Source organism: Pan paniscus, chromosome 12 (genome assembly GCF_029289425.2).
Source record: "Pan paniscus chromosome 12, NHGRI_mPanPan1-v2.0_pri, whole genome shotgun sequence".
Lineage (NCBI taxonomy): Eukaryota > Metazoa > Chordata > Mammalia > Primates > Hominidae > Pan > Pan paniscus.
Window position 1 is genome coordinate 94,025,760 of NC_073261.2, and position 24,923 is coordinate 94,050,682.

The 24,923-nt window shown below is 35.3% G+C and overlaps 1 protein-coding gene across 29 annotated transcripts in view; it reads right to left on the bottom strand.

Annotated features, from left to right (window-relative positions):
* Window positions 1–24,923, bottom strand: part of BIRC6 (baculoviral IAP repeat containing 6) — a 263,300-nt gene that overhangs the window by 148,127 nt on the left and 90,250 nt on the right. For 7 of the 29 annotated variants that reach the window (XR_004669772.3, XM_055108074.2, XM_034952909.3 and 4 more), the window contains 11 exons: window positions 22,868–23,015; window positions 21,573–21,706; window positions 16,561–16,707; window positions 7,225–7,412; window positions 5,783–6,097; window positions 5,440–5,539; window positions 2,875–3,089; window positions 2,503–2,711; window positions 1,833–2,179; window positions 1,001–1,220; window positions 314–447 (listed from right to left, as the gene is read on the bottom strand). Coding sequence is in view for 28 of the 29 variants with exons in the window: in XM_055108074.2 (XP_054964049.1) it covers window positions 314–447; window positions 1,001–1,220; window positions 1,833–2,179; window positions 2,503–2,711; window positions 2,875–3,089; window positions 5,440–5,539; window positions 5,783–6,097; window positions 7,225–7,412; window positions 16,561–16,707; window positions 21,573–21,706; window positions 22,868–23,015 (2,157 nt within the window). In the remaining variant the exon portion in view is untranslated. The remainder of the gene's footprint in view (window positions 1–313; window positions 448–1,000; window positions 1,221–1,832; window positions 2,180–2,502; window positions 2,712–2,874; window positions 3,090–5,439; window positions 5,540–5,782; window positions 6,098–7,224; window positions 7,413–16,560; window positions 16,708–21,572; window positions 21,707–22,867; window positions 23,016–24,923) is intronic. The other 22 variants (XM_034952910.4, XM_055108070.2, XM_034952904.3 and 19 more) reach the window with 7 other exon arrangements.

A 24,923-nucleotide genomic window follows, 5' to 3' on the forward strand; every position in this document is an offset into this window, starting at 1 on the left:
AAACTCATTATTGGTGATGGGAACAACAACTGTGCCTTACAGCTCAAACTTATGTAAGGGAGTTTGACTTTAGTTATAATAGTACAGGAAAAACATACTATACTAAGTTCAAATAATGAAAAGGTAATAAATTTTAAAAGTAGTAACTATATGGCAGTCAATCACATGAGGGTTGCTCATTCTTAAAAGCTTACATCATAAAAATATTAAATGTGCTGCAAATAATATTAAAGTATTTCAGAGAAGATATTTTATAAAAGAAATATTTACAGGAATATTGTTTTTACTAAAGAACACTGCTTTCTCTTAATACCTTCTGTCCTCCTATGCATGGGTAACTGTGGCTGAAGAGGTGACAATAAATTATCCAAGAGATTAAGTAAGCTTTCTAATACTCCACTATTACTAAGTGATCTTTGACCAATGCAGGAAAGTAACATGAAGACCCTAAAAACAAAACAAACAAAAAAGAAAAGAATAAGAATCAATTCGATTGTTCAATTTTTAAAATAATTTACATAGAAATTTAACAGAGTAATGATAGAATATTTGCTTTCTTAAAACATACCATATTTCAGACTGGGAAAGCAAGATTTGTATCTGGAGGTATGAAGCTAAGATTAGTTTGTTTTCTAACTACTGGTTACATTTTCTAACGTTATTAACAAGAAATCAAGCACTTAGTGAATGAGAGAACTTTATTAGCCACAAACAAACACATTTAGCATATAAAGTAACAAAATCTAATAGAAATACTTATAAACACAGATCTATGAAGTCCACAAGTTCAATTAGAAAACTAAAGAGTAGACTCTAATTATCACTTATTATCTTCTTCGATACACAGTGCTGGTGCCCTTCACTGGTCATTTCACAAACTCTGAGATCTGCTTCATATTCACAACTTAGTATCCACATTTGAAAGATTTCAAAAGCTAACCAGTAACTGTGAAAAGTATAAATCATTAATAACAAATACCTCCAACATTTTCTGACCTACCTATCCTGTGGAAAGATGAGAAGCTGTTCCGAATTGTACAATTCCTGAAGGACATTAGAAAGAAATTGACCCCACCATCTTTCACCACCACACAGTTGAACAAGAAGAAGACCAGTATGTAACCGTATCTTTGGGGTTCCACTGATGCACAAGTGTTTAAAGAGCTCTTCACAGGCCTGGGCATGAAATGTGCTCTGCAAAACTGCAGGAACAGAGTGTCCTATTACAAGAAAGAAAACAGTAAACTTTCCTATTTAAATGTATTGTATAATATTAAAATACGCATGCCTAAATACACTTTCCTCTTTTCTAGTAATCAGTAGATAATTATACTCTATTTATTTTGCAATGTATTTACTCCTTGTATGTAGAAATCTGTTACATACTTGGAGACGAAAATATTTAGCACTTAAGTAAATTACATTTCTTGCCTATGGAGCTGGATGTGTCAGATGGCTGTGTCAGTGAACGTGTGAGCTCGTGTAATGATCAAAACTACCTCCTGGCTAGAAAATGATAGCTCTATATTAGGTTAGCAATTTATGAAAAGTTTCACTGTTCAACTTCTATGCAATACTTAATACTTTGCCAGTAGCACAATGATGTGCACGTCAATACCAGAAACCCAAAAAAAACCACACACAACTTCATTTAAGAAATGTTTAAAATAACAGGGAGAAATAGATTAACCTAAGGAGACATTTCATAAATACTGACATTTTTTAAAATACCAAAATTTACAATAGAAAATATTGACACAGATCCTAAAACATGCAGCGAAATCACATCAAGTATATTCCCAGCCTTTAAAATATGTAAGCCAAATACAAACCATTAGAAGCATGAAGCAGGCTGAGCAAAGTGTCCAGTAAATATCTGATGATAGTACGTAACTGCTCTGTGGAAGATGTCTGAATTAAATCTTCTGGATTTGATGTTTCATTCAACATCTTCCGGCTTGCACCTAGCGCCACTTTGAGCCTCTGCACTGCATTATGAGCCAAATTTAGTTGAAGCTGTAGCTGAATACAATCTTGATAAGCAGAAAAAACCCTACTGTCTTCCTCAACTGCCTTATCTGGTTTTCGTAAAAAGTACTGTGCATTGTTAGCACTGTTTAGAGGAGGAAGATCAATACTTTGCAAAAGGGTTTCCAGACGATGACAAGCCAAGTTATACCTAAAGTAAAAAAAGATTGAACAAAATAATTCTTGTAATGTCCTCTTTATGTACATGTACAAATACTAAGAATTAAATCTCTTAAACCTGTTAACATACAACCATTAAAAAGAATTACCCACTTGATAGGTACTAATAAATGGAGCCCATTAATTAATCACAATATTTTCACGCATTAAGTGTTATTGTAACGTGCTAATCTCCTACTTCCTCTTGCTCTTATCTGTACACCTATGAAAAGACATTTCTTGACAGAATTATAAGCAAGACATTATATAAAATACAAAGTTTCAATAAGATTAAAATTTGCACTCTGTACTAACCTGCACTGTATATCCTCCTGTAAAGCAACCATCATTGCTAAATGCTGGTCAATTTCTGGCTGGTTTGCAGATTCTCCCTCTCCCTTTAGAGGATCATGCATTAACTTCAGTTCACTTTCCCAAGGCAAGATGTAGGTATGACCATAGTAAAATCCTAATGGGATTTTGGCTCTGGCATTTGTACTCCCGTAACGTCCAATGACAGTGATCTGAAATGAAAAATTATAAATATACATATATGCACATCTGCCACAATAAAAATCTGAGCAATGTATTTAAAAAGATAGTTATATTTTTAAATTATATATTCATTTTTCATAACTTGTCAGAAACATAGAAAGCGTATCAATTTACTTTCTTAAAGTTCTTTACCTTCATGAATCTGCACACGGGAGGTGGTATTAAGTCATGAAGAATTAGTGAATGGGTGCTTATATCAGTTGCCACTACCAACCTCCTTCCATCCACCTCTTCTCCTAATGTCCAAATGTCAATTGACAAAGAGGCCAAGTCTCCACAAGTGGGAATCAATACATCAGTCAACAATATAGGCCTCCCAAAATCCAAGGTCACAAATCTCCTTGCTCCTATGAGAGAAAGAAGAAGCAGTCGACCAAAAATATATCAATTAACCAAATGATACACTCAAAAATAGTTTGGAGCACTCATCTTAAAATATGAAAGCAACTCACTAAACTATAAATAAGAGGAAAAGTAAATATGTAAAAATGGCCTTGTCAATTGATTAAAAAATTTTCTGAAATCCCAGTCTGTGTTAGTTTTGAACCCCAAGACGTAAGTAGAAAATTAAGAGTAGCTGGGCACAGTGGCAAGTGCCTCTAGTCCCAGCTACTGGGGGACCTGAGACAGGAGAATTGCTTGAGCCGAGGAGTTCCAGGCTGCAATACACTAGACTGCTACTGCACCTGTGAATAGCCACTGTACTCCACACTGGGCAATACAGCGAAACCCCTCTTTTTTTTTTTTTTTTGAGACGGAGTCTCGATCTGTCGCCCAGGCTGGAGTGCAGTGGCGCGATCTCTGCTCACTGCAAGCTCCGCCTCCTGGGTTCACGCCTTTCTCCTGCCTCAGCATCCCAAGTAGCTGGCACTACAGGCGCCCGCTGCCATGCCCGGCTAATTTTTTGTAGCTTTAGTAGAGACAGGGTTTCACCAAGCTAGCCAGGATGGTCTTAATCTCCTGACCTCGTGATCCACCCGCCTCGGCCTCCCAAAGCGCTGGGATTACAGGCATGAGCCACCGCACCTAGCCACCCATCTCTTTAAAAAACAAAAACAAAAACCAAAACAAAACAAAAAAACAACAGTAAGACTGCTACTGTTACAGTTAAGGCAATCAACCACTATACAAACAAGCTTCTTTAAAACATCAGAGTTTTAAAAAATTAAATCAGCAAATGCAGTATATTAGTTAATTTTGTAAAGGATCAATCTGCTCTTCTTTCAGCCATTGGCAACTTTTTTTCTTAATTTCACAACTAGATGCATTTAAATACCAAATAGTATTATTTGATTTAGTTTCCTTAAGCCCTGCTTAACTTCCTGTGAAGTTGCATATTGCATTCATTGGGGTTTAGATGCAAAGTGAAAGCAGGACTACAATCATATATAATCAAAATACCACTGAAAAAGGCCTTGGGAAGGTCCTCTAATGGATCTCAAACAATGCTTTTTCCCAGTATAGACATATCCCAGTCTCTTCAGCTCAATGCCAGATGAAATAGGTAAAGAAAAAGCAGATTTACATCCCTCATTTCACCCACATTACAAGAATAAGTTCAATTAATAAAACAGAAGGCAGATCATTAATAATGTCATAATTCTTTTTCTTCTTTATTGTTTTGGGGTGGGTCAGCTAGTAATCTTACCAGCTACATTTTATAGTGAAGGAAAACAACTAAATTAAACTTCTAGGAATAGTGCTATTCTCAACAGAGCTAGTTTAAATGAAAACAAAGCAGTTACTAATACTTCCCTAACAAGAAAAATTATTAAAAAAAAAAGAAAGAACATAGTTATCCTCCTCAGGAGGCTTATGTACTACAGTCATTGCTATGTATAAAAAAACAAACTACAGTGTAAACAGCTGCTCATCTCCCATAACACTTCAGAATAACAAATTTCCACTCTAAATGTCATCAACACTAATGTTGTTACCAATGAATGATTAGTTGGGCAGAAAATACTGTAAGACTTTTATTTTAGCTTTCAAACTCCCTCTTACAAAGAGGAAACAACCACATTGCAAGAACGCAAATATTATTTAATTCTTCATATAATGATACATGCTACAGTGTATACTATAACCATGTTATTTCCCTGAGGATTTTGTTGAATTCTACTGCTGCTAAAGCACAAAAATGTTGGTGGTAGTTAAAACCAACTGTTTTAAGAGAAAAGTTGCCTAGAGTTTATTCACAAATATGTTGTGATTGAAAGCATCTATCCCAATGTCAGTTCTGTAGCATATAAGCAGAAGACAAACTCAGGTAACATTCAAACTATTCAGAGCCTAGGATATGTTATTATTCTTATCCAGTTATTACAGTAAGCAGTAGTTCTGTTTGCTCTTCTCAAGAAAGAGTTCTACTATAAGAAGGCTAGTTTTAGGAATATTTTGAGTGTAATTTCTAGTATAATGGTGATTTGACCAACTACAATAAATTATTTATGTCAATAATATATCAGCAGGCAAGATTCATATATAGATCAAATCCACTACTCAACAGCACTCTTTATGCAATTTGGTGAGCACAAAGCTTGAACATGTAAGTGCTTATTCTTGATAAAATGTACTTACCCAAGAGGAAATGCGATTTGCAAAAAAAAAAATCGAACTGAAGAATAATGAGTCTTTAAAAGGCCGGCAGACTAAGCAAAAAAAAAAAAAAAAAAATTTAAGAAAGTAAAAGATTACCTGAATGCATTCGCTCTATAATAATGGACTGGTGAGGCGGAGGTTGAAGAAAATGTGAAGCATGAGAAATTGCAAGGGCTAGACCAGAACCAAGTGGATTCTAGAGCAGGGAAAAAAAAAAAAAATCTAACTTTATATTGATATTACTATAGTTCTATAAAAACTACTAACCATAATAGCAAATTAATAAGTTTCTTCTCTTAATGTATGTACTGTAATATTTTATAAAAGAAAATAACTTGATACATCAAGTTGGTATTAAAAATTTTGCCTTCTAAAGTTAGAGTATATTTCAAGATATTTTTAAATGTCTAAGTCAACACCTATTTAAAACATAATTTACCATTCTGGACTTGTTGGAATTTTTGTTATGTGCAGCAAGATTGACTGCTGGGGGATCAATGACTGAGCCTGGGAAAAGCTGTGCAAGTTCGGCATTAATCACAACGGAAACTGCTTCATTGGGTGGAGTGAGTGGTGGAGTCATAAAAAGAGGTGTTGTTTTTGGAGTGGGTGGAATAACATCAGATGGATGAATGAAGAATCCAGGGGCAGCCACTGGGTTGGAAGGCACAGAGTTGTGAACAGGACCTACTGCTGATGCTGCTGCAGCTGCTGCAGCTGTTGTCTGATGTAACTTGGCTTCCAGCTTTGCTTTCTGCAAAAGAAGTAAAAGCAACATATATAGACTAATCCTGCCTACCTAAATTGTGGCAGAATACCACATGGACATATATTATGAAGATAAACATGATTAAATTGATCATACTTAAAGATGAAATTAAATCAAAACTGGACTTGATATAAATGGATCATTGCTTTGCTATATACACTTTAAATGTTTAACACAAAATTTCCTGTGCATTTGGGAACTAGGACTCTTTCAAGGTAGTGGTGAAAAGGAAGCAGAACAATTAATGTAAATAAGGAATATCTGCTCAAAACAAAATATTATAAGGAGTTGAATTCTCATATTGACTAATGTAATACGATTTCTCACCTGGAATTGCCAAAGATTTCATTTAAACCAGCGGTCCTCAACCTTTTTGACACCAGGGACCAGTTTCATGGAAGACACTTTTGCCACGGATGCGGGGAGATGTGGCAGAGGCGCAGGGGACTGGTTTCGGGATGAAACTGTTCCACCTCAGATCATCAGGCATTAGACTCTCATAAGGAACATGCAACCTAGATCCCTCACATGCACAGTTCACAATAATGTTCATGCTCCTATGAGAATCAAATGCCCCTGCTGATCTAAAAGGAGATGGAGCTCAGGTGGTGCTTGCTTGCCCACCGCTCACATCTTGCTGTGCGGCCCAGTTCCTAAAAGGCTGTTTATTGGTACTGGTCCATGGCCCAGGGACTGGAGACCCCTAATTTAGGCCACAATAAAATTTATGAAGCATCTGTCATTATTAGTGAATTTTAAGTCACATTAAATTTAACTGTTCTATAAAATTTTGTTTTAGGAACTATACTCTATATAAATAGTAACTAGTAACTGTACATATTCTTTGATCGAGTGTTTAGAGAATGGATTTACTTCAAGATTGCACAAAAAATATCAATCATATTCCCTCAAATATGTATCAAATAAGATGTATTCATACAATGTTAACCAATTTAAATATCACAAAGACTTTACCTCAATTTTTGTTGAAACTGATTAGCTCAGATCAGTCAACCTACGTTTCTTTATGAAAATAATGGTCATTTTTAAAGTGCTTATTCAGCTTTTGAAGTTTAGAGACAGCATGAACAAAGAGCCAAATAGTCTCCAACCTGTTGCTGAAGCTTCAAAAGCTGCTGCTGTTTCTCTTGCAGCACCTGTAGCTGTTGCTCGGCTGAAGCCATTGCATGAGAGAGAGACTGCAAAGCTACCTGGGCTGCTGAACTCAGGGCTGTCGAGGCTTCCCCAACTGTCCCAGATGATAGTCCACCTACTGCAGGAGTAACCCCGAAGGAACTCACTGGCATAAGACAAGGGGTAAAAACAAAAACAAAAAACACCAGGATGAAGAAAAGGTTAAAGACAAAACATGTTCAAATATTTTGGCACTATTACGATGCTAAAACTATAGTTAATTTTCATTCTAAAAAAGAAATCTGGAAAGTATAAATAAGGAAACATTAATGGTAAAATAAAGTATATTGATACTACTATCATTCAAGATCTAGGAAATACAGGAATGATTTTTTTTTTTTTTTTTTTTTTTGAGACAGGGTCTCACTCCGTCACTCAGGCTGGAGTGCAGTGGCGTGATCTTGGTTCACTGCAACCTCCACCTCTGGGTTCAAGAGATTCTTGTGCCTCAGCCTCCTGAGTAGCTGGGATTAGAGGCATGCACCACCATGCCTGGCTAATTTTTGTATGTTTAGTAGACATGCGGTCTCGCCATATTGGCCAGGCTGGTCTGGAACTCCTGGCCTCAAGTGATCCACTAGCCTTGGCCTCCCAAAGGCTGGGATTACAGGTGTGAGCCACCACGCCCAGCCCAGCAATGATGAGTTTGCAAATATCTTTGTTATAGTAAAGTGATCATTAAAAATGAAAGTAATCTTATTACACAATTTGAGGGTAAGAAATAAATTTGCTTTACTAAGTTTTCTTATTGCAACAACACACCCCACTTCACCTACCAAAAGGACCCCAGAACACCAAAATGGAGAGAGGCATATCCCACACACAGTAAAACTAGCACACACTTCTTACCCATGAACATTATCAGTAATAAAGGCTCTGTGAAACCCTACAAAAGATTTCTTTGATTTTCCATTTCATTGTTATTCAAACAACATTATAAATAATTCTTTCTGCATTGTTTTCCAATATTTATGAGAAATATATTAGAAAAGCTGGGATAAAAACTTCATTTCACAACTTAATCCAATATGTCAGCACAAAACAAAAGGTAGTTGCCAAGTTTAATAACAGCATAAATATTTCTAACAGGCCTTTACTACAAAGTTACAAGGAGGGAAAAGATAACTGCTATAAGAATAGCAAATATTTAGTATGCATTACCATGTGGCATTGTTTTAAAGAATAACTACAATTCACTTTATGGGCAACTTTATGGCCCAGGCATCATGATCCCCCCCCCTTTTTTTATTTTTATTTTTATTTTTTTGCTGATTAAGTAAAGAAGGCTCAGAGAAATTAACCTGTAAACTCACAGTAGAACTAGGATCAGAACCAAAGCGTATGTGAAGCCAAAGCCAATGAAGGGCATAGTGTTAAGCATGGAAGCTACATCAGCTTATTTAATCTCGGCAAGAGAAAAGTATTAAGTACTAACTAGGCAAAGTTTTTGTTGCTACTATTATACGTATGAGGTACTAAAATAATCCCATTTTCTACATAATGAAACTAAAGCTGAGGGAAGTAATTTGCTCATAGGTAGTGGATAAAGGGGAAAATCCAGGCAATCTATCAGCCCATCTTTTTAAAAGCAAACAAGGGCTATATTGTGCCAGAATTCTAATAAAATTAAAAAATAAGCTAAAATAAACAATATACCAATAACAAAAACTGCACGTATCCTCTTATAATTAAATTTCCTTATGTAAAAAAAAAAAACACCACTCATTACAGTGCAGTCATACTGTGCCCTTCATTTAGTGGACACCAATTCAACATTGTAAGCTTGGTCAACGAGCAATTGGCTAGGCATGGTGGCTCACGCCTGTAATCCTAACACTTTGGGAGGCTGAGGTAGGTGGATCACCTGAGGTAAGTAGTTCAAGACCAGCTTGTACAACATGGTGAGACCTTGTCTCTACTAAACACACACACACACACACACACACACACACACACACACACACACACACACGTTAGCCAGGCATGGTGGCACAAGCCTCCAATCCCAGCTACTCAGGAGGCTGAGGCATGAGAAACACTGGAACTCAGGAGGTGTAGGTTGCAGTGAGCTGAGATACTGCCACTGCACTCCAGTCTGGGTGATGGAGTGAGAGAGAAGGGAAGGGAAGGGGAGGGGAGGGGAGGGGAGAAGAGAAGAGGAGAGAAGAAAAGAAGAGAAGAGAAGAGAAGAACAGAAGAGAAGAGGAGAGGAGAGGAGAGGAGAGGAGAGGAGAGGAGAGGAGAGGAGAGGAGCAGAGCAGAGCAGAGCAGAGCAGAGCAGAGCAATTGCATCTCATAAAACATGCGTAGTCCCAAAATAAAATCATCTGCTCCTTCAAGTGTTCCACAGCAGATCGACAGCTATTAATCCCAACAGTCAAGGGGAAACTGTTAGACTTGCTAAATCATTCATACCATGCTTGTATTTTGGGGTAATATATATGGTTTTTAATACTGTGAACATTTACATTTAATTGATTTTAAAATCTAATGCCCAAATAACACAGGGAAAACTAAGTGAATCACTACAAGCAAACAGAAGACGTAAACAATCCAAGGAAAAATAAGCCATCCTGATACTATAGAACTAATCAGAAATCTTTTGCACAATCCGAGTTTTCAATATCCTTTTCTATTTTTATACTACAAAGGGCCTCAAAAACTCTAGTTATAAAAAAATATAGGGCTGGGCCAGGCATGGTGCCTGCCGCCTGCAATCCCAGCACTTTGGGAGACCAAGACAGGTGGATCACCTAAGGTCCGGAATTCGAGACCAGCCTGACCAACATAGCAAAACCCCGTCTCTACTAAAAATACAAAAATTAGCTGGGTGTGGTGGTGGGCACCTGTAATCCCAGCTACTGGGGAGGCTGAGGCAGAAGAATCACTTGAACCCGGGAGGCGGAGGTTGCAGTGAGCCAAGATTGTGCCATCACTCCAGCCTGGCAACAGAGCGAGACTCCATGTCAAAAAAATATATATATATATCTATATATATCTATATATAGATAGATAGATAGATATATCTCATATATTATATATATCATATATGAGATATATATATATCAGATATATCATATATATAATATAATATATATGAACAAGACCAAGATGAGTACTACTATTACCATTTCTATTCAACAACATATAGGAAGACCTAGGAAGCGCAAAATAACACAAGGAAAAAATGACGATAAAATGATGAGAAAGAAAAAAGTAAAACTATTAATAGACAACATGATTGCAACACATTAAAAATTCTCTAAGAAACTGCAAACTATAAACTACTTTTAAAATTAATAATATAGCACTGTCACCAGATGTGATAGTAATATATACAAATCAATTATAGTTTTATACACAAATACCAAATGAATGGAATGATTAAGAGGAAGATCGCTTATAACAACATAACAATTAAATATATAACTAAGAATCTAAAAAAAAAATGTAAAACTATGTTGAAAACCACAAAGCATAACCAAGAGAAATCAAAGACCTAAATATATTATAGAATATATACCGCCAGTGTGTATTCTGGATTTAAGGGGACAGAAAAACACACACACAAGTGTTAATGCATTTAAAAAGTCAATATTAAGATGCCAATTCTCCTAAACTGATTTACATAAAGGCCCTAAATTTTAAAAACAAGTATTTTGTGTAGAAATTGACAAATGAAATCTAAAATTCAAACAGAAATACAAAAGACCTAGAATAGCAACAACAATCTTTAATAAAAAGAATATTTGTAGGTTGTACTCATAGGTACATACCCAAGAGAATTGAAAACACACATTGACCAAAAAAAAAAAAAAAACACAAAACAAAACAAAACCTACACAAACATGTTCACAGCAGCATTAGACATAACAGCCAAAAAGAAGAAATCGCCTAAATCTTTACCCGTAGATGAATGCCTAAACAAAATGGAATATTCAGCCAGAAAAAGGAGTAATGTACTGATACAGGCTAAATGGATGAAACTCCAATCTGCTGGTTGCCAAGTGACTGGAAGGGTTTGGGGGGAATGGGAGAAAACGCTAATGGATGAAGAGTTTCTTCCTGTAGTGATGGAAATGTTCTAGAATTAGATAGTGGTGATAACTGCATAACATTGTGAGTTTTATTTAAAAAAAAAATTAGAAAATCAATTTTTAAAACCTACCTAAAAAGAACGTTGGTAGATTTTTACTATCAGATATAAACACTTAACATAAAGTTACACTAAGACAATAGAGGCTGGGCACGGTGGCTCACGCTTGTAATCCCAGCACTTTGGGAGGCCGAGGCAGGCAAATCACTTGAGATCAGGAATTCAAGACCAGCTGAGCCAACATGGCAAAACCTCATTTATGCTAAACATAAAAAAATTCACTGATGGTGGTGCATGTCTATAATCCCAACTATCAAGAGGTTGAGGTGGAAGAATCACTTGAGCCCAGGAGGTGAGGCTACAGTGAGCCAAGATTCAGCCACTGCACTTCAGCCTGGGCTACACAGTGTCTCACTCTGTATCAGAAAAAAAAAAAAAAAAAAGGCAATAGAGTATTAACAAAAGGCCAAATAAATGACCAATGAAACAGAAACAGACCCATATATATATGAGATACTTACTACAGAGGCAACACTGCAGTAAAGTGGGAGCAGAGTAGTTTTCCCATAAATGATTAGATAGCAGAAGATAGAATAAGTATAAAAAAAAGATGGATTAGAAGAAAATATCCATAATTAACTAAGGAGAGATAAAACAATTGAAAATTCTATCAGTTATGATGATGAGATACAACATATATAAAAATGGAGACTCAAAAAGACAGGAGACAAAATAGAGCAGAAGCAATATTTAAAGAGTTAACTGGTTATTTCCCTAAAGCTGTGAAGGATATCAGCTAAAACTTCAGGAGGCTATCAACTAAAGATTCAAGAAGTCCTATCAATCTGAAGCGGAATAAACACAAATGAAACCACATGTAGAAACATCACAGAAAAATTCTGAAAGCAAAAAAAGGGCAGAAGGGCAATCTCAGAAAGTTTGAGAAACGACCTTTAAAAAGCAATAATAAGACTGACAGATGACTTCTAACAAATACAAACTAAGCTAAGAGACAAGGAAAGATTACCTTTAAATCACCAGTAAAAATAACTAGTAACTTAGAATCCCTATAGAATTCTATATTATATTGTTTAATCATGTATTGAAAATCAGATGACACTGCAAAACTGATTGTTTACAACAACACTGGTTTCATAATAAATTATAATTAATTTAGGTAGTTATCGGATATTAAGATCTGTTTTGAAGTATTTTGGCAAAGAAAAAAAGAATAGACAAATGTGAAAAAATAACAATGATATTGGAATCTGGATAATGGCTATGCTGTTTGTTCATTTGATTATTCATAAAACTTTGAACTTTTTCCCAAAAAACCTAATTGAATGTGTCATCAGTAGATAAGTACAAAAAGAGATCTTAAGAGTATTTTTCAGACCTAAGAAAAATCATACCAGATAAAAGCTCAAAGACAAAGGAATAAAAATCAATGAAAATGGAATTATGAGGTAAATCCAAGTGAATACTGAATATAAAAAATTATAATAATGTATCATGGGAATTCATACATACTTCTGGAATCTAGACTATATACTCTGGATTATGAGAATTAATAATGTATTATGGGAAGAAACATATACTTCTGGAATCAGAGTACATACTGTGATCTCAATGATATAATTACTAAAAGAACGGTTCAAGAAAAAAATGGAAAAATTGACCAATAAAAAATATAATCAGCCCTAAAAACAGAAAAGGAGGAAAAAGAAGCATGTAACCAACCATCAGGACAATGAGAAATAGAATAGTACATATAAAAAATCATGGCAGACTTAAACAGGAATATATCACTAATCACATTAAATGTAACTGAATTAAATTCTCCCATTGAAAGACAAAAATGTCAGGCTGGATTTTTAATAAATGCAACTACATGCCACTTATAAAAAGTATATCTAAAACATAAGGAAACACTGAAAAGTTGAAAGTAAAAAGATGGAAAAATATATACCATACAAATAGCAGCCAAAGAAGGCTGGTGTTAGCTAAGTAAACATCAGACGAGGTAAATCCTCGGAGAAATAGCAAACTTAAAGATAAAAAGATAACTAATGCCAGGTGCAGTGGTGTGTGCCTGCAATCCTAGGTACTTGCGAGATAGGGGCAGGAGGGACATTCGAGCCCAAGACCAGCCTGGGCAACATAGCAAGACCCCATCTCAAAAAATAATAATAAAAGATAATTCATAATGATCGAAGAATTCCCAAGAAAGACACAACCATTCTAAATTTATATGATGGTCTCAAAGTGTATAAAACTTGATGACAAAAAATAAATAAATCTACCATTTTTTAACTTACTGGCCTCATTAACTAAAAAACAAACAGTAAAATAACCAATAAAGATAGAGAATTTGAAGAACACAACTAGCAAACTTGACCAAAAGGATATATAGAGTACACTTCACCAACAAGTGCAGAGTTAACATTATTAAGTATGGATGGAATATTTATAGAATTTGACCCTCTACAATTCTCAACAAATTTGCAAGATCAATACTCTGAGTATTTGACTTCACAGTATTTAAATAGGAACCAGTAGCAAAAAGGTTACTTACTTACTGAAGCTGAATATATGAATACCCTATGAAGCAGTGAATCAACTTCCACATTCATATTCAAGACAAAAGTATATCCATCAGTACTATTAGCTCCACAATGAAACAACTCAAATGTCTATCAGCAGTATACAAACCAATAGTGGATACATAAATTTTGTTGCATTCGGACAAAAGAATCCTAAAGAGCAATGAAAAAGAACCAACTGTCTATATGCAATGATATAGATTAATGCCATAATCATAGGATTGAAAAGAAGGCAAACCAAATATACATACATGTGCAATTCTATGTTATACAGACCTTACTCAACCACTGTTCAAGAATGCATCATTAAGTGGTTATTCAAAGAAATAAACAAAAACCAAAAAGTAACTACTCCAAAAGGATGATGTTTAGCTTCTGGAGAAAATGAGGAAGAAATAAATGGAAGTGGTCACGAAGACACCTTTTGGGGTGCTGGAAATGTTCTTTCTTTACTTATTGGTCATCACACAGACAATGTGTATCATGATAAACTGCCGAGCTATGCAATTATTTTCTGCACTTTTCCGCATAGGTATTATATTAATATTAACATGTTTCAAAAAAGTAAACAGGACTGAGAGACTACAATCATCTTTCAGCTCCTTATAATCACTAGTCAGCACTTTGCCTCAACATTTAATAAAAATCTCTCTTTAGGCAGTTTCATTTTGGGTGAAATAAAGAGGTGATGGCATATATATACACAGACTAGCCCTGTAAAGACAAGAAACTCGTTCCATTGCTTGCTTTGCAGGGGGAGAAATGGGTGGGGAGTGTGGAGAAAAACTTTTTCAAACCTAATCTTTTATCTTTTAAAAATTATGTGCCTTTTGCAAACACATGAATTTTTGTAAAATAAAATAAAAATCCAGGATACTTAATTTCTTTTTCTTTTTGAGACGGCGTCTCACTCTGTCACCCAGGCTAGAGTGCAGCGGCACAATCTCAGCTGACTGCAACCTCCACCTCCCGGGTTCAAGCAATTCTCGTACCTCAGCCTCCCAAGTAGCTGGGACTACAGGCAGGTGCCTGCCACCACACCCAGCAATACTTTTTGTATTTTTAGTAGAGACGAGGTTTCGCCATGTTGACCAGGTTTGTCTCAAACCAGGATACTTAATTTTTTTTTTTGGAGACAGAGTCTTGCTGTTTGCCCAGGCTGGAATGCAGTGGCGCGATCTCAGCTCACTGCAAGCTCCACCTCTCACATTCACACCATTCTCCTGCCTCAGCCTCCTGAGTAGCTGGGACTACAGGCACCACCACCATGCCCAGCTAATTTTTTTTGTATTTTTTAGTAGAGACGGGGTTTCACTGTGTTAGCCAGGATGGTCTCGATCTCTTGACCTCATGATCCGCCCACCTTGGCCTCCCAAAGTGCTGGGATTACAGGCATGAGCCACCGCGCCAGGCCCAGGATAATTAATTTCAATACAGTTCCACGAAAGGTCCTGATTTATAATAAAATAATTTTCTGAAAGTTCAAATTTTTTGTCATGGCATGTTTCTATTCTAGTGTAAATGTAAAAGTTTCTACAAAATGACTATATAGTCCAAGAAAACAAATACAAATTAATTCTGACCTTCCTAGAATCACCATATAAAGGAAATATTAGGTTTTTATCTAAAAAGCTCATATTCACTACATAAACTGTGAATTTCACTTAGTAGCTACCTCCACAATTGGATATATAAGGCAATTCCTAACAAAAAGACACTCAAATAAAGAACTGATCAATTCCTTTTAAAACCTCCTGCTATTCTGGAACCAGCTAAGATTAAATTTTTCACGACTTCTCTAGCAAACCGTTTTTGCTTTTTGTTAAACTGTTGAGGAGACTAAGATGGTACCCAATTACACAAAACCATTAACAGAAGAATCACGTTAAGACAACAGTCAAACCCTTCAGTGACTAATACAGATACAAAATCATAAACCAATCTTAACTGAAAGACTTCTATTATTTATGCTGCAATAGAAGTAACTGTAAATAAATACCGATCTTCCTACGTGAGAAGGAAAAAAAAATCACAGAAAACAAGAAAGAAAATAAACAAGTTTCCACTGATTGATGGTCAAAAACTTAATTTTTAAGTGAAGGTATTTAACACACCAAGAACATCACATATTCAACAAACCCAAATAGTTCCTCACATATTCAAGGTTGTTTTAAACTAGTTCGAGAAACAGTATTCCCTCTTTACTCATCTCAACCTTCTCAAAAACATCATTCAGTAGTAGAAACACGTAGTCTATTTTTACTCTTCCATTTCCAACATATTTGATATTTTTCAAATTAAAAAATTTCTGAAAGTGCATACACATAAAAACAGAATGATTTAAGACACTGTTCTAAGTGGGTACAGGGGGAAAAAAAAACCCTGTGAATTGACTTAGGAAAGAATATAAAACGATTTATATTTCCCCCAAATGCCCCTCCCACAAATAAATTTCCACTTAACAGCAATGAAAATTACATAATTAGAAATAATGTTTAAATATATAAATATCACTTTATTACTGCATAAAGTATATAATAAAAGAAGGTATATACCAGTAAACGTACTTGCATCATCCCTTTCTATTCTGGTTCCATCACTAGTTGACACACAAGTAAAGTGCAGAGGTTCAACTTCCAAAAGTCCAGTGAGAGATGTGAAACTACCCTCAGCAGCTGTGCAACTACTGACCTTTCCATTTCCTAATGGCAAAAGACAAGTTTTATAATACGTGAAGATAATTTTTAAAAAGCAATAGTCACAACAATAATTACAGCTGCAACTTCAATTTTAATTAGAACATATAAATACACAACTCTTACACAGTGCTTGAATCATGGGCATGGTATTAAGAAAACTGACAAAACAGCAGGCACCAGTTTCCCTGCTACAAAAGCAGATTTGGATAAAAGCAACTTAGTAGCTCTTCACATTAACAGAAACATGAGTGGTAGTTTCCTGTAACATGAAATTTACATTTAGTAACAAGTGATTTCAATCTCAAATGGGGTGAAAAAAGTAGTAAATCAGCTAGTCACATTAGCTATCACCTAATCTGTTGGCTATATGTAAAATCAGAATACATTCTAAGATGTCAACTGCATAAATATAAGACACAAAACAAAGGATGAACATTTCAAAATATTAACAAGGTTTATCTACACATTGTTTCTTGTATTTTGTTCATATTATCAGTTTTATAGAATGAGGCACACTACTTCATGGTCATAAAAATAGTTTAAGCTAGCATAAGTAGTTTTTAAAAGAAAAAACCATGTAGCCACAACTATATGACTAATAAAACCACAGCAAGAAGTCTAGAGGGAAGAACACAAATGAATTCACAGGGACCGCGAATGTAGCTTGGGAAGGCAAGGATTATATTCACTACTTTGCAATTTTTTTTTTTTTTTTGGAATTAGCACTCATTTAAACAGAATTATTTAAATCACAAAGCAAAACAGAATTCACAGATGAAAAGAATGGGGAGATATAAAAACTGTCATTAACAGCTGAAGGACTATCAAACACAAGAATAAACTGTCATAACCTTGTTTTCCAATGTCTTATTGGGGGTCAGCATAGGGCCTGACACATGCTCCAAAAAATGCTTATTGCACACTTACTCAATACAAGAATTGGGAGACAGAAGAATAAAAGGTAAGTCCCAGTCCTCACGAAGACTATATTCTATGTTAGTGGTTATTAGGAATCAACGCAACTTTTTTTTAAGCTGCAAGGTTTTACTTAAGAGAAATTTAAAGGACTAGTAAGTCAAGGGGCAATCAGTCCTAAGGTATGGGATAATAAAATGCTTCTCTAACAAAATGAGGGGATTAATGGGAAGAATAAGAGAGTTTCATACATTTGCTCCCTTGAAGTGGCAGAAAAGCCATGCAGAAAGAACATGAGTGAAATCCCCATAGCAAAGAAACATGGCACATTTAAGGAACTGAAAGAATAATATGGCTAGAGGAACAGTTCTCAATTCTAAGATCCCTCTACATATCTTTAAAATATTAAGCACCCTGAAGAGCTTTTGTTTCCATTGTTTTACTGGTATTTACCATAGTAGAAATTTTAAGGTGTGAAATTTAAATATTAATTCATTTAATAATAAACCCATTAAATGTTAAAATAGCATAATTTGATGAAAAATAACTGTTTTCTGAAGAAAAAATAATTTAATGGAAAAAGTGACAATGTTTTACCTATTTAAAAATCTCTTTAAAATGTGAAGTATCAGAGGATACTTGGATTCTCCTACCTGCCTCTGTATTCGACGTGTTATAAAATGTTGTTTTAGCAGAAGTAGGTGAAAACATCTGGCCCAACACAAATATGTAGTTGGAAAAAGAATATTTTAAAATACTTGCATATTCAAAAACTTGACAAGTGGTAATTTCTTAAAGGTTACAATGTGGTATCTGAAATCTTACCAATGAACTTCTCAAACTCTGTTACATTAAGATCAACTGATATATTTTATACTTTTAAAGAACTTTACCCATGCATACTGGTGAAACATCACGCACTGATCATTTGGAAAATATTGGTTCACCACTGTATACAAATATTCCAAATGTTGACACATTTCATTATCCAGTATTGGAAAATTACACTCTCTAATATCAGACTCCATGAGAAAAGTCTACACACTGGGAAGCTATCAAGCTCACTATGGGAGATGTTTCTCATTCACTTTTCAAAAAACAACCGTCAAATAACGCAGTGTAAATGGGCGTAGTTTGTCTGTCAGTCATTACTGCAAATAAAAATGGTATTCCAAGAAACAAGCAAGTAGTTCAGCTTGTAACTGAACTTCACATCTCCCTGAAACAAGCATGGTACTTTGGCATGCCACAGAAGTACTCTATGCATATGTATCATTCATCTCAGAATAAAAGATGTGTATTCATGGGTTAAAATTTTAATAAAATTAATAATTTTTACTGCAACGTCAAGGGCATTTTAAAATGAAACCGACATTTTTATTACAAGTGCACAGTGAATAACACCATGCTTTTTCACAATCGATAAAAATGTCAACGAAATCAAAAAGACAAATAACATCATTCTACTATCATCAAAATAGTTATGACCATATAGATCCCCTTAATGATCTCAGGAACCCTTTGGGGGTCTATAGAACACACTTTGAGAATCACAGGGCCAAAGAAGACTAAACGGGGCAATGACACAAGATAAAGTGGCAAGGAAAAGAGAGCCAAATCATTTAGGATTTTATATGCTGTATTAGAAACTTTGCACTTCAGAAGATGGGAAGACCTGAAAAGTACTCTAAGGAGAAAGGTAAAGTAACTGAAAGATCATACTCAATGCAATGTGGAGAATGTACCAAAGTGAGGCAAGAACAGATGTAGGCAGACCAGTGTGAAAGCTATGATTGTAGTATGGGTTCAAGATGACTGTAACTTGTGATCATGGGAGGTAACAGAGTGAGCAAACTTGACATACACTCAGCTCTCTGTATCTGTGGGTTTGGCATCCATGGATTCAACCAACTACAGACAGAAAATATTCAGGGGAAAAAAATGAATGGCTGAGTCTGTTACAGCCTTTTTTTCTTGTCATTATTCCCTAAACAATACAGTATAACAAGTACTCATGTAGCATTAACATCGTATTAGGTATTATAAGTGATGTAGAAATGATTTAAGGCACACAGCAGGATGTGTGTAAGTTATACACAAACTGCACTACATCATTTTTTATAAGGGACTTGAGTATGTACAGATTTTGTTGTCTGCAAGGAGTCCTGGAACCAATTCCCCACGGATAGAGAGGAACAACTGCATACACTGGTGGAAAAATAGGTGCCATATGGTGATATCCTCAATGTGGGTGATAAGAAAGATATAAGTATCATGAATGACATTCACATTTCTGTCTTGTGCCACTGATGCCATTAACAACAACAACAAAAAATGCTGTAGAGAGACTAATAATGAGGAACAACACAATGAGACATTAAAGTGGAGACACATCATAATTTTTTTTTTTTTTTGAGGCGGAGGCTCACTCTTTCTTTCGCCCGGGCTGGAGTGCAGTGGCGCTATCTCAGCTCACTGCAAGCTCTGCCTCCCGGGTTCACGCCATTCTCCTGCCTCAGCCTACAGGTGCCCACCACCGCATTTGGCTAATTTTTTTGGCATTTTTAGTAGAGACGGGGTTTCACCGTGTTAGCCAGGATGGTCTCAATCTCCTGACCTCGTGATCCGCCCACCTCGGCCTCCCAAAGTGCTGGGATTACAGGCGTGAGCCACCGTGCCCGGCCGACATATCATGATTTCTAAATTCCTTGTTCTGAGTCTTCTTTGCTCATTTGCAAACTTGATGACCTCAGAGCTTGGAATGAACCTTACAGTCCTTCCCTTACGCTTTCACCCTAACAGATTTCACTGCTTCTTTTGGTATACTGAAGGCATTGGTATCTCCAGTTCTAGTCTCTCCTACTAGTTCCAATCATAAATTACAATGGTCTAATTGATGCGTCACTTGGATAGAGAAGACAGAAAATGGTGAGATGCGTATAAGGCAATCAAGAGCCTAAGTCATCAAATAGTAATAACACATATATTCAAGGCAGCATAAGCAATTAAAAAGCAAGTGACAGACCAGTATGGGTAGTATGCTCTTTCATTAGAAACTATATTAACGAATACAGGTTGCAAACAAGTTTAAATAGCTAAACATCCAGTTAACAATAGTAACCTAAGAGGGTGGAAAGGTTGGGGTTGAGGCATTTTACATTTCATTTACATTTTTGTATTTGATTTTTTTAATTTTGCTTTTATTACACCTCATAAGTTACTTTTCAACAAAATTGAACTTCTCTCTCAAAATTTACTTATATCTGGTTATTACCTTAATCTGTTTGCAAATTTTCTAACATTTTTTGTATCCTAACAACATCTGCAATAAGTACAATTAGATGGAAGAAAAAAATGAAACGGTCACTCTTTTATCTAACAAAAATAAACAGCAAATTTTAGCACTTAAAAAGATTATAAAAATAGTGTCATGCATACATCCGAAAAACACATTCTTTAGAAAGTATAAAAGGATATATGTAATGTATACAAAGCTTACCTCAAGAAAGTGACAGATTCAGAAAATTATCTTTTGTTTGTGCATCCTTATTACAGTAAGTATATATTACTAATTTTGTATTTTTGAAATAGGAAATGTTTTTTAACTTTATAGAGGCAGCAAAGATACATCAAATAAAACTGAAAAGGCTACAACAAATACATTTTAAATAGTCTCATAAGCATTAAAATCACACTGAAATGAAATGCATAACAAAAACAAAAAATTAAAGTCACAACCCTTTCAAATATGACTTTAATATACTGGGATTTTCTTCAGAGGGAAGGAGGAAGTTAAGAACTTCTAGGAAACATTTTAATAATTCATATGATAAGTTCTAAGGAATTTTAGTTTTCTAAAGACAAAACATCATGACTATAATCTATTAAGTCAAATGGCAACTTAAATCCAAGACACAACATTCAGAATTTCCTTTAATAAAAGAAATCACTACCTGAAAGGACATCTGATAAATCAATTTCATCTGACTGGACACCAATGCTGCTGTTATAAACATTTTTACAAGAAGAGCCACTCATCTCCAAATCAAAGAGGACTGGATCAAATGGTGAGCTATATAATCCATATCTGAAAAATAAAATAATGCACTAACAATTTTCCTTTCAGCCATCTAATTAACAAATTACCTTTACTTAGTTTTAAAAGCAGTCTGACTAACAGCGCAGAGGGAGATGCTGACTAGATTTGACCCATCAAATTCAGTGAATCTCAACTATGTTCCCTGCAATCTATACTCTAAAAGACACTGTCCAGAGACTCAACAAATGTGATTCCAATAAGCTGGCAACTAAGGTACTAAGACTGCCACCTGCAGATTGAAGCGAGGGATATCAGGCACCATTCTCTCCCGTGAATCATTACGACATAGCCTCAAGTACAAAGGCTTTGAGTAAAACGTCATCAAAATCAGAACATCTAACCTAGGAAATTATAAAATCACTGCTCTAAATAAAGGAATGCCTTACTTCAAACGTAGACAATCAGGCAAGAACTTAAATCTAACCTTTTGCTATTGCTTAATTCATCATGTTAAAAGTTTTGAAATACAAGTAGCAGGTAGAAGAATACTAGTTATGGGACAATAAGTGACTCAGATAATTCCACCTATAAAGTGCACAGAGAAACAGACACATTACATTCTTCTTCCATTAGCAGGGCATACCACTTTTCATTATTAAATAAAATTAGCCCTCTGAGTAACCATCATAAGGATTTATCAAACTGTTAAAGAGTAATTTCTGGCCGGGCACGGTGGCTCATGCCTGTAATCTCAGCACTTTGGGAGGCTGAGGCGGGCGGATCAACTGAGGCTGGGAGTTTGCGAACAGCCTAACCAACATGGAGAAACCCCGTCTCTACTAAACATACAAAATTAGCCAGGCCTGTGGTGCATGCCTGTAATCCCAGCTACTCGGGAGGCTGAGGCAGGAGAATCGCTTGAACCCGGGAGATGGAGGTTGTGGTGAGCTGAGATCACACCATTGCACTCCAGCCTGGGCAACAAGAACAAAACTCCATCTCAAAAAAAAAAAAAAAAGAGTAATTTCTGACAAAACAGAAGAAAGTAAAACCTCAGGCTATTATCATATGGAAAAAGTAAGGTATAAACTAAACATTTTTGTAAGAAAAAGACTGTTATCAGCATATATATATTAAATAACAGTTCTCTGCAAAAGCGTGATCATACTCAGAGACGCCTATTATTAGTCATTAGATATACTAAAATACCTTGTCTGAAGTAAAGCCTCCATTGGTGTTAGCCTGTCCTGTAACTGTCTGGACACTGCAGTAAGCAAAGATGCACAAGCTGTACTGCATCCAGCCAGATCTTCATCTTTCACATAATTCAGTAAGACAAAATACCAATAGACAGAACCTGGAAACAATAAAAACAAAATAAATGTTTCTTTTTCCTCCTTTTCCTCTAACAATGAGAATTTAAGATTACCTATTTATCAGAATACTTCCTTTTGCTAGAAAGATACTCCCTTTTCTGGAAAGACAATCTTATGGGCAATTTACAAAGATAACTCCTTGGAGGGATCAAAGAGGACACTTAAAATATAAACAACACACTGAGGCACAGTCTTACACTAAGAATTTCAAATATTTCTGGAGAGTTTTATAAAGTCATTTAGGTGTATAATAATGTGTATTTATTTAGGTGTATAATAATGTGAGATGCCTCTGAGGGACACTTCGAAATAGCTGAAAAAGTGAGGAGACTGCAGGTCCTTCAAATCATCCTTACCAACATACTGTTTCTCTGTACTAAACTTTAAAAAATAGTGGATGGCAGTGAGCTTCAAACAGCCCATTTTAGTGAATGAATGGGGAATAAAATTATTCTATAATGCGTTAGGTACAGATCCACATTGCTTAAAAGATTATCATGACAGTGTATTTTTACTTTTATTAACTGCTACATACATGCCAAAACTTAAGCGTCCCAACTTTAAAACTATCCTTAAGAAGCTTTTAAACATTAGAGACTATCGTAATGAGCAACTGAGTCAAAATGTTCTATTCCATAGAGTTAATGGTTGTAGCCAAAATATGTTCAATGTAAATATAAACACACTTTACCTAAATTAAGAAAATGATATAACTTTTCAACAACTCTAAACAAGCATTTTTTTGTTTAACACAAAGATGAAATCTTTATGAAATATATAACTCACTGAGGTAACTTGTTGAATGGGTTGTTTTTTTAAACTCCTGGCCTCAAGCAATCCTCCCTCCATGGCCTCCCAAAGTGCTGGGATTACAAGTGTGAGCCACTGTGCCCAGCCTGAATGGTTTGTTTTTTAATAAAACAGATTGTGAAAAATGTCTATCAATAAATAAAATTTGGCTTAAAAGGCCAAATTAGTAGCCCTTCATAGTAACACCATGTACTAGCAAAAACAGTAAGAATCTTTAAAAATCTTCATTACCTTATATATGTGCTATTTTAGAATTGCTTTATGAATTCCTACTTGATAACCACCTTCACTCTTTTTTGATACATAATAATTGCACATATATAGGGGGTATATGTGATGTTTTGAAATATGGATGCAATGCACAATGATCAAATCAGGGTATTTAGGATATCCGTCACCTCTCTGCATTGAGAACACTTTAAATCTTTTAACTATTCTGAAATATACCACAAATTACAGTCACCCTACTGTGCTATCAAACACTAGAACTTATTTCTTCTAACCATATGTTCATACTAATTTATCAACCTCTCTTCAAATCCCACTCACCCTCCCAGACTCTGGTATCCATCATTCTACTCTCTACCTCCAATTACATTCATTCTTGAAAGGCATTTCCACAGAGTCCTCAGGTGCTTTTAAAAAAAAAAAAAAAAAAAAAAAAAACCACTGGTCCCTTTTAGGAAATTCCAATACCTACCAATAGTCCCTACCAATCACACAAAACATATGCATGTGCAATGACACCTGGACCATTTTACTTATTTATGTTACCTCTCTGGCACATGCTGGAATTCTGGTTTCTGGCATCTGATCTGTTACAGTCAGTAAACAACCAAACAACTCAATGATTGTAATGAAATACAGAAAAATAGTTATGAATTGAGATGACTTGATATTAACGTAACTGCTCCATGAACCTTTTCCTTGGAGTACTATTGACGGAGTATATGACCACCCAGCCACAATCTATCGATCCCTTCAAAAAATACAGATAAGCCACAGAAAAGTGAACTTTAATAGAGAAAAAATAGTTATGAAATAATCCTAAGTATACATATGAGATGTTCCATATGACT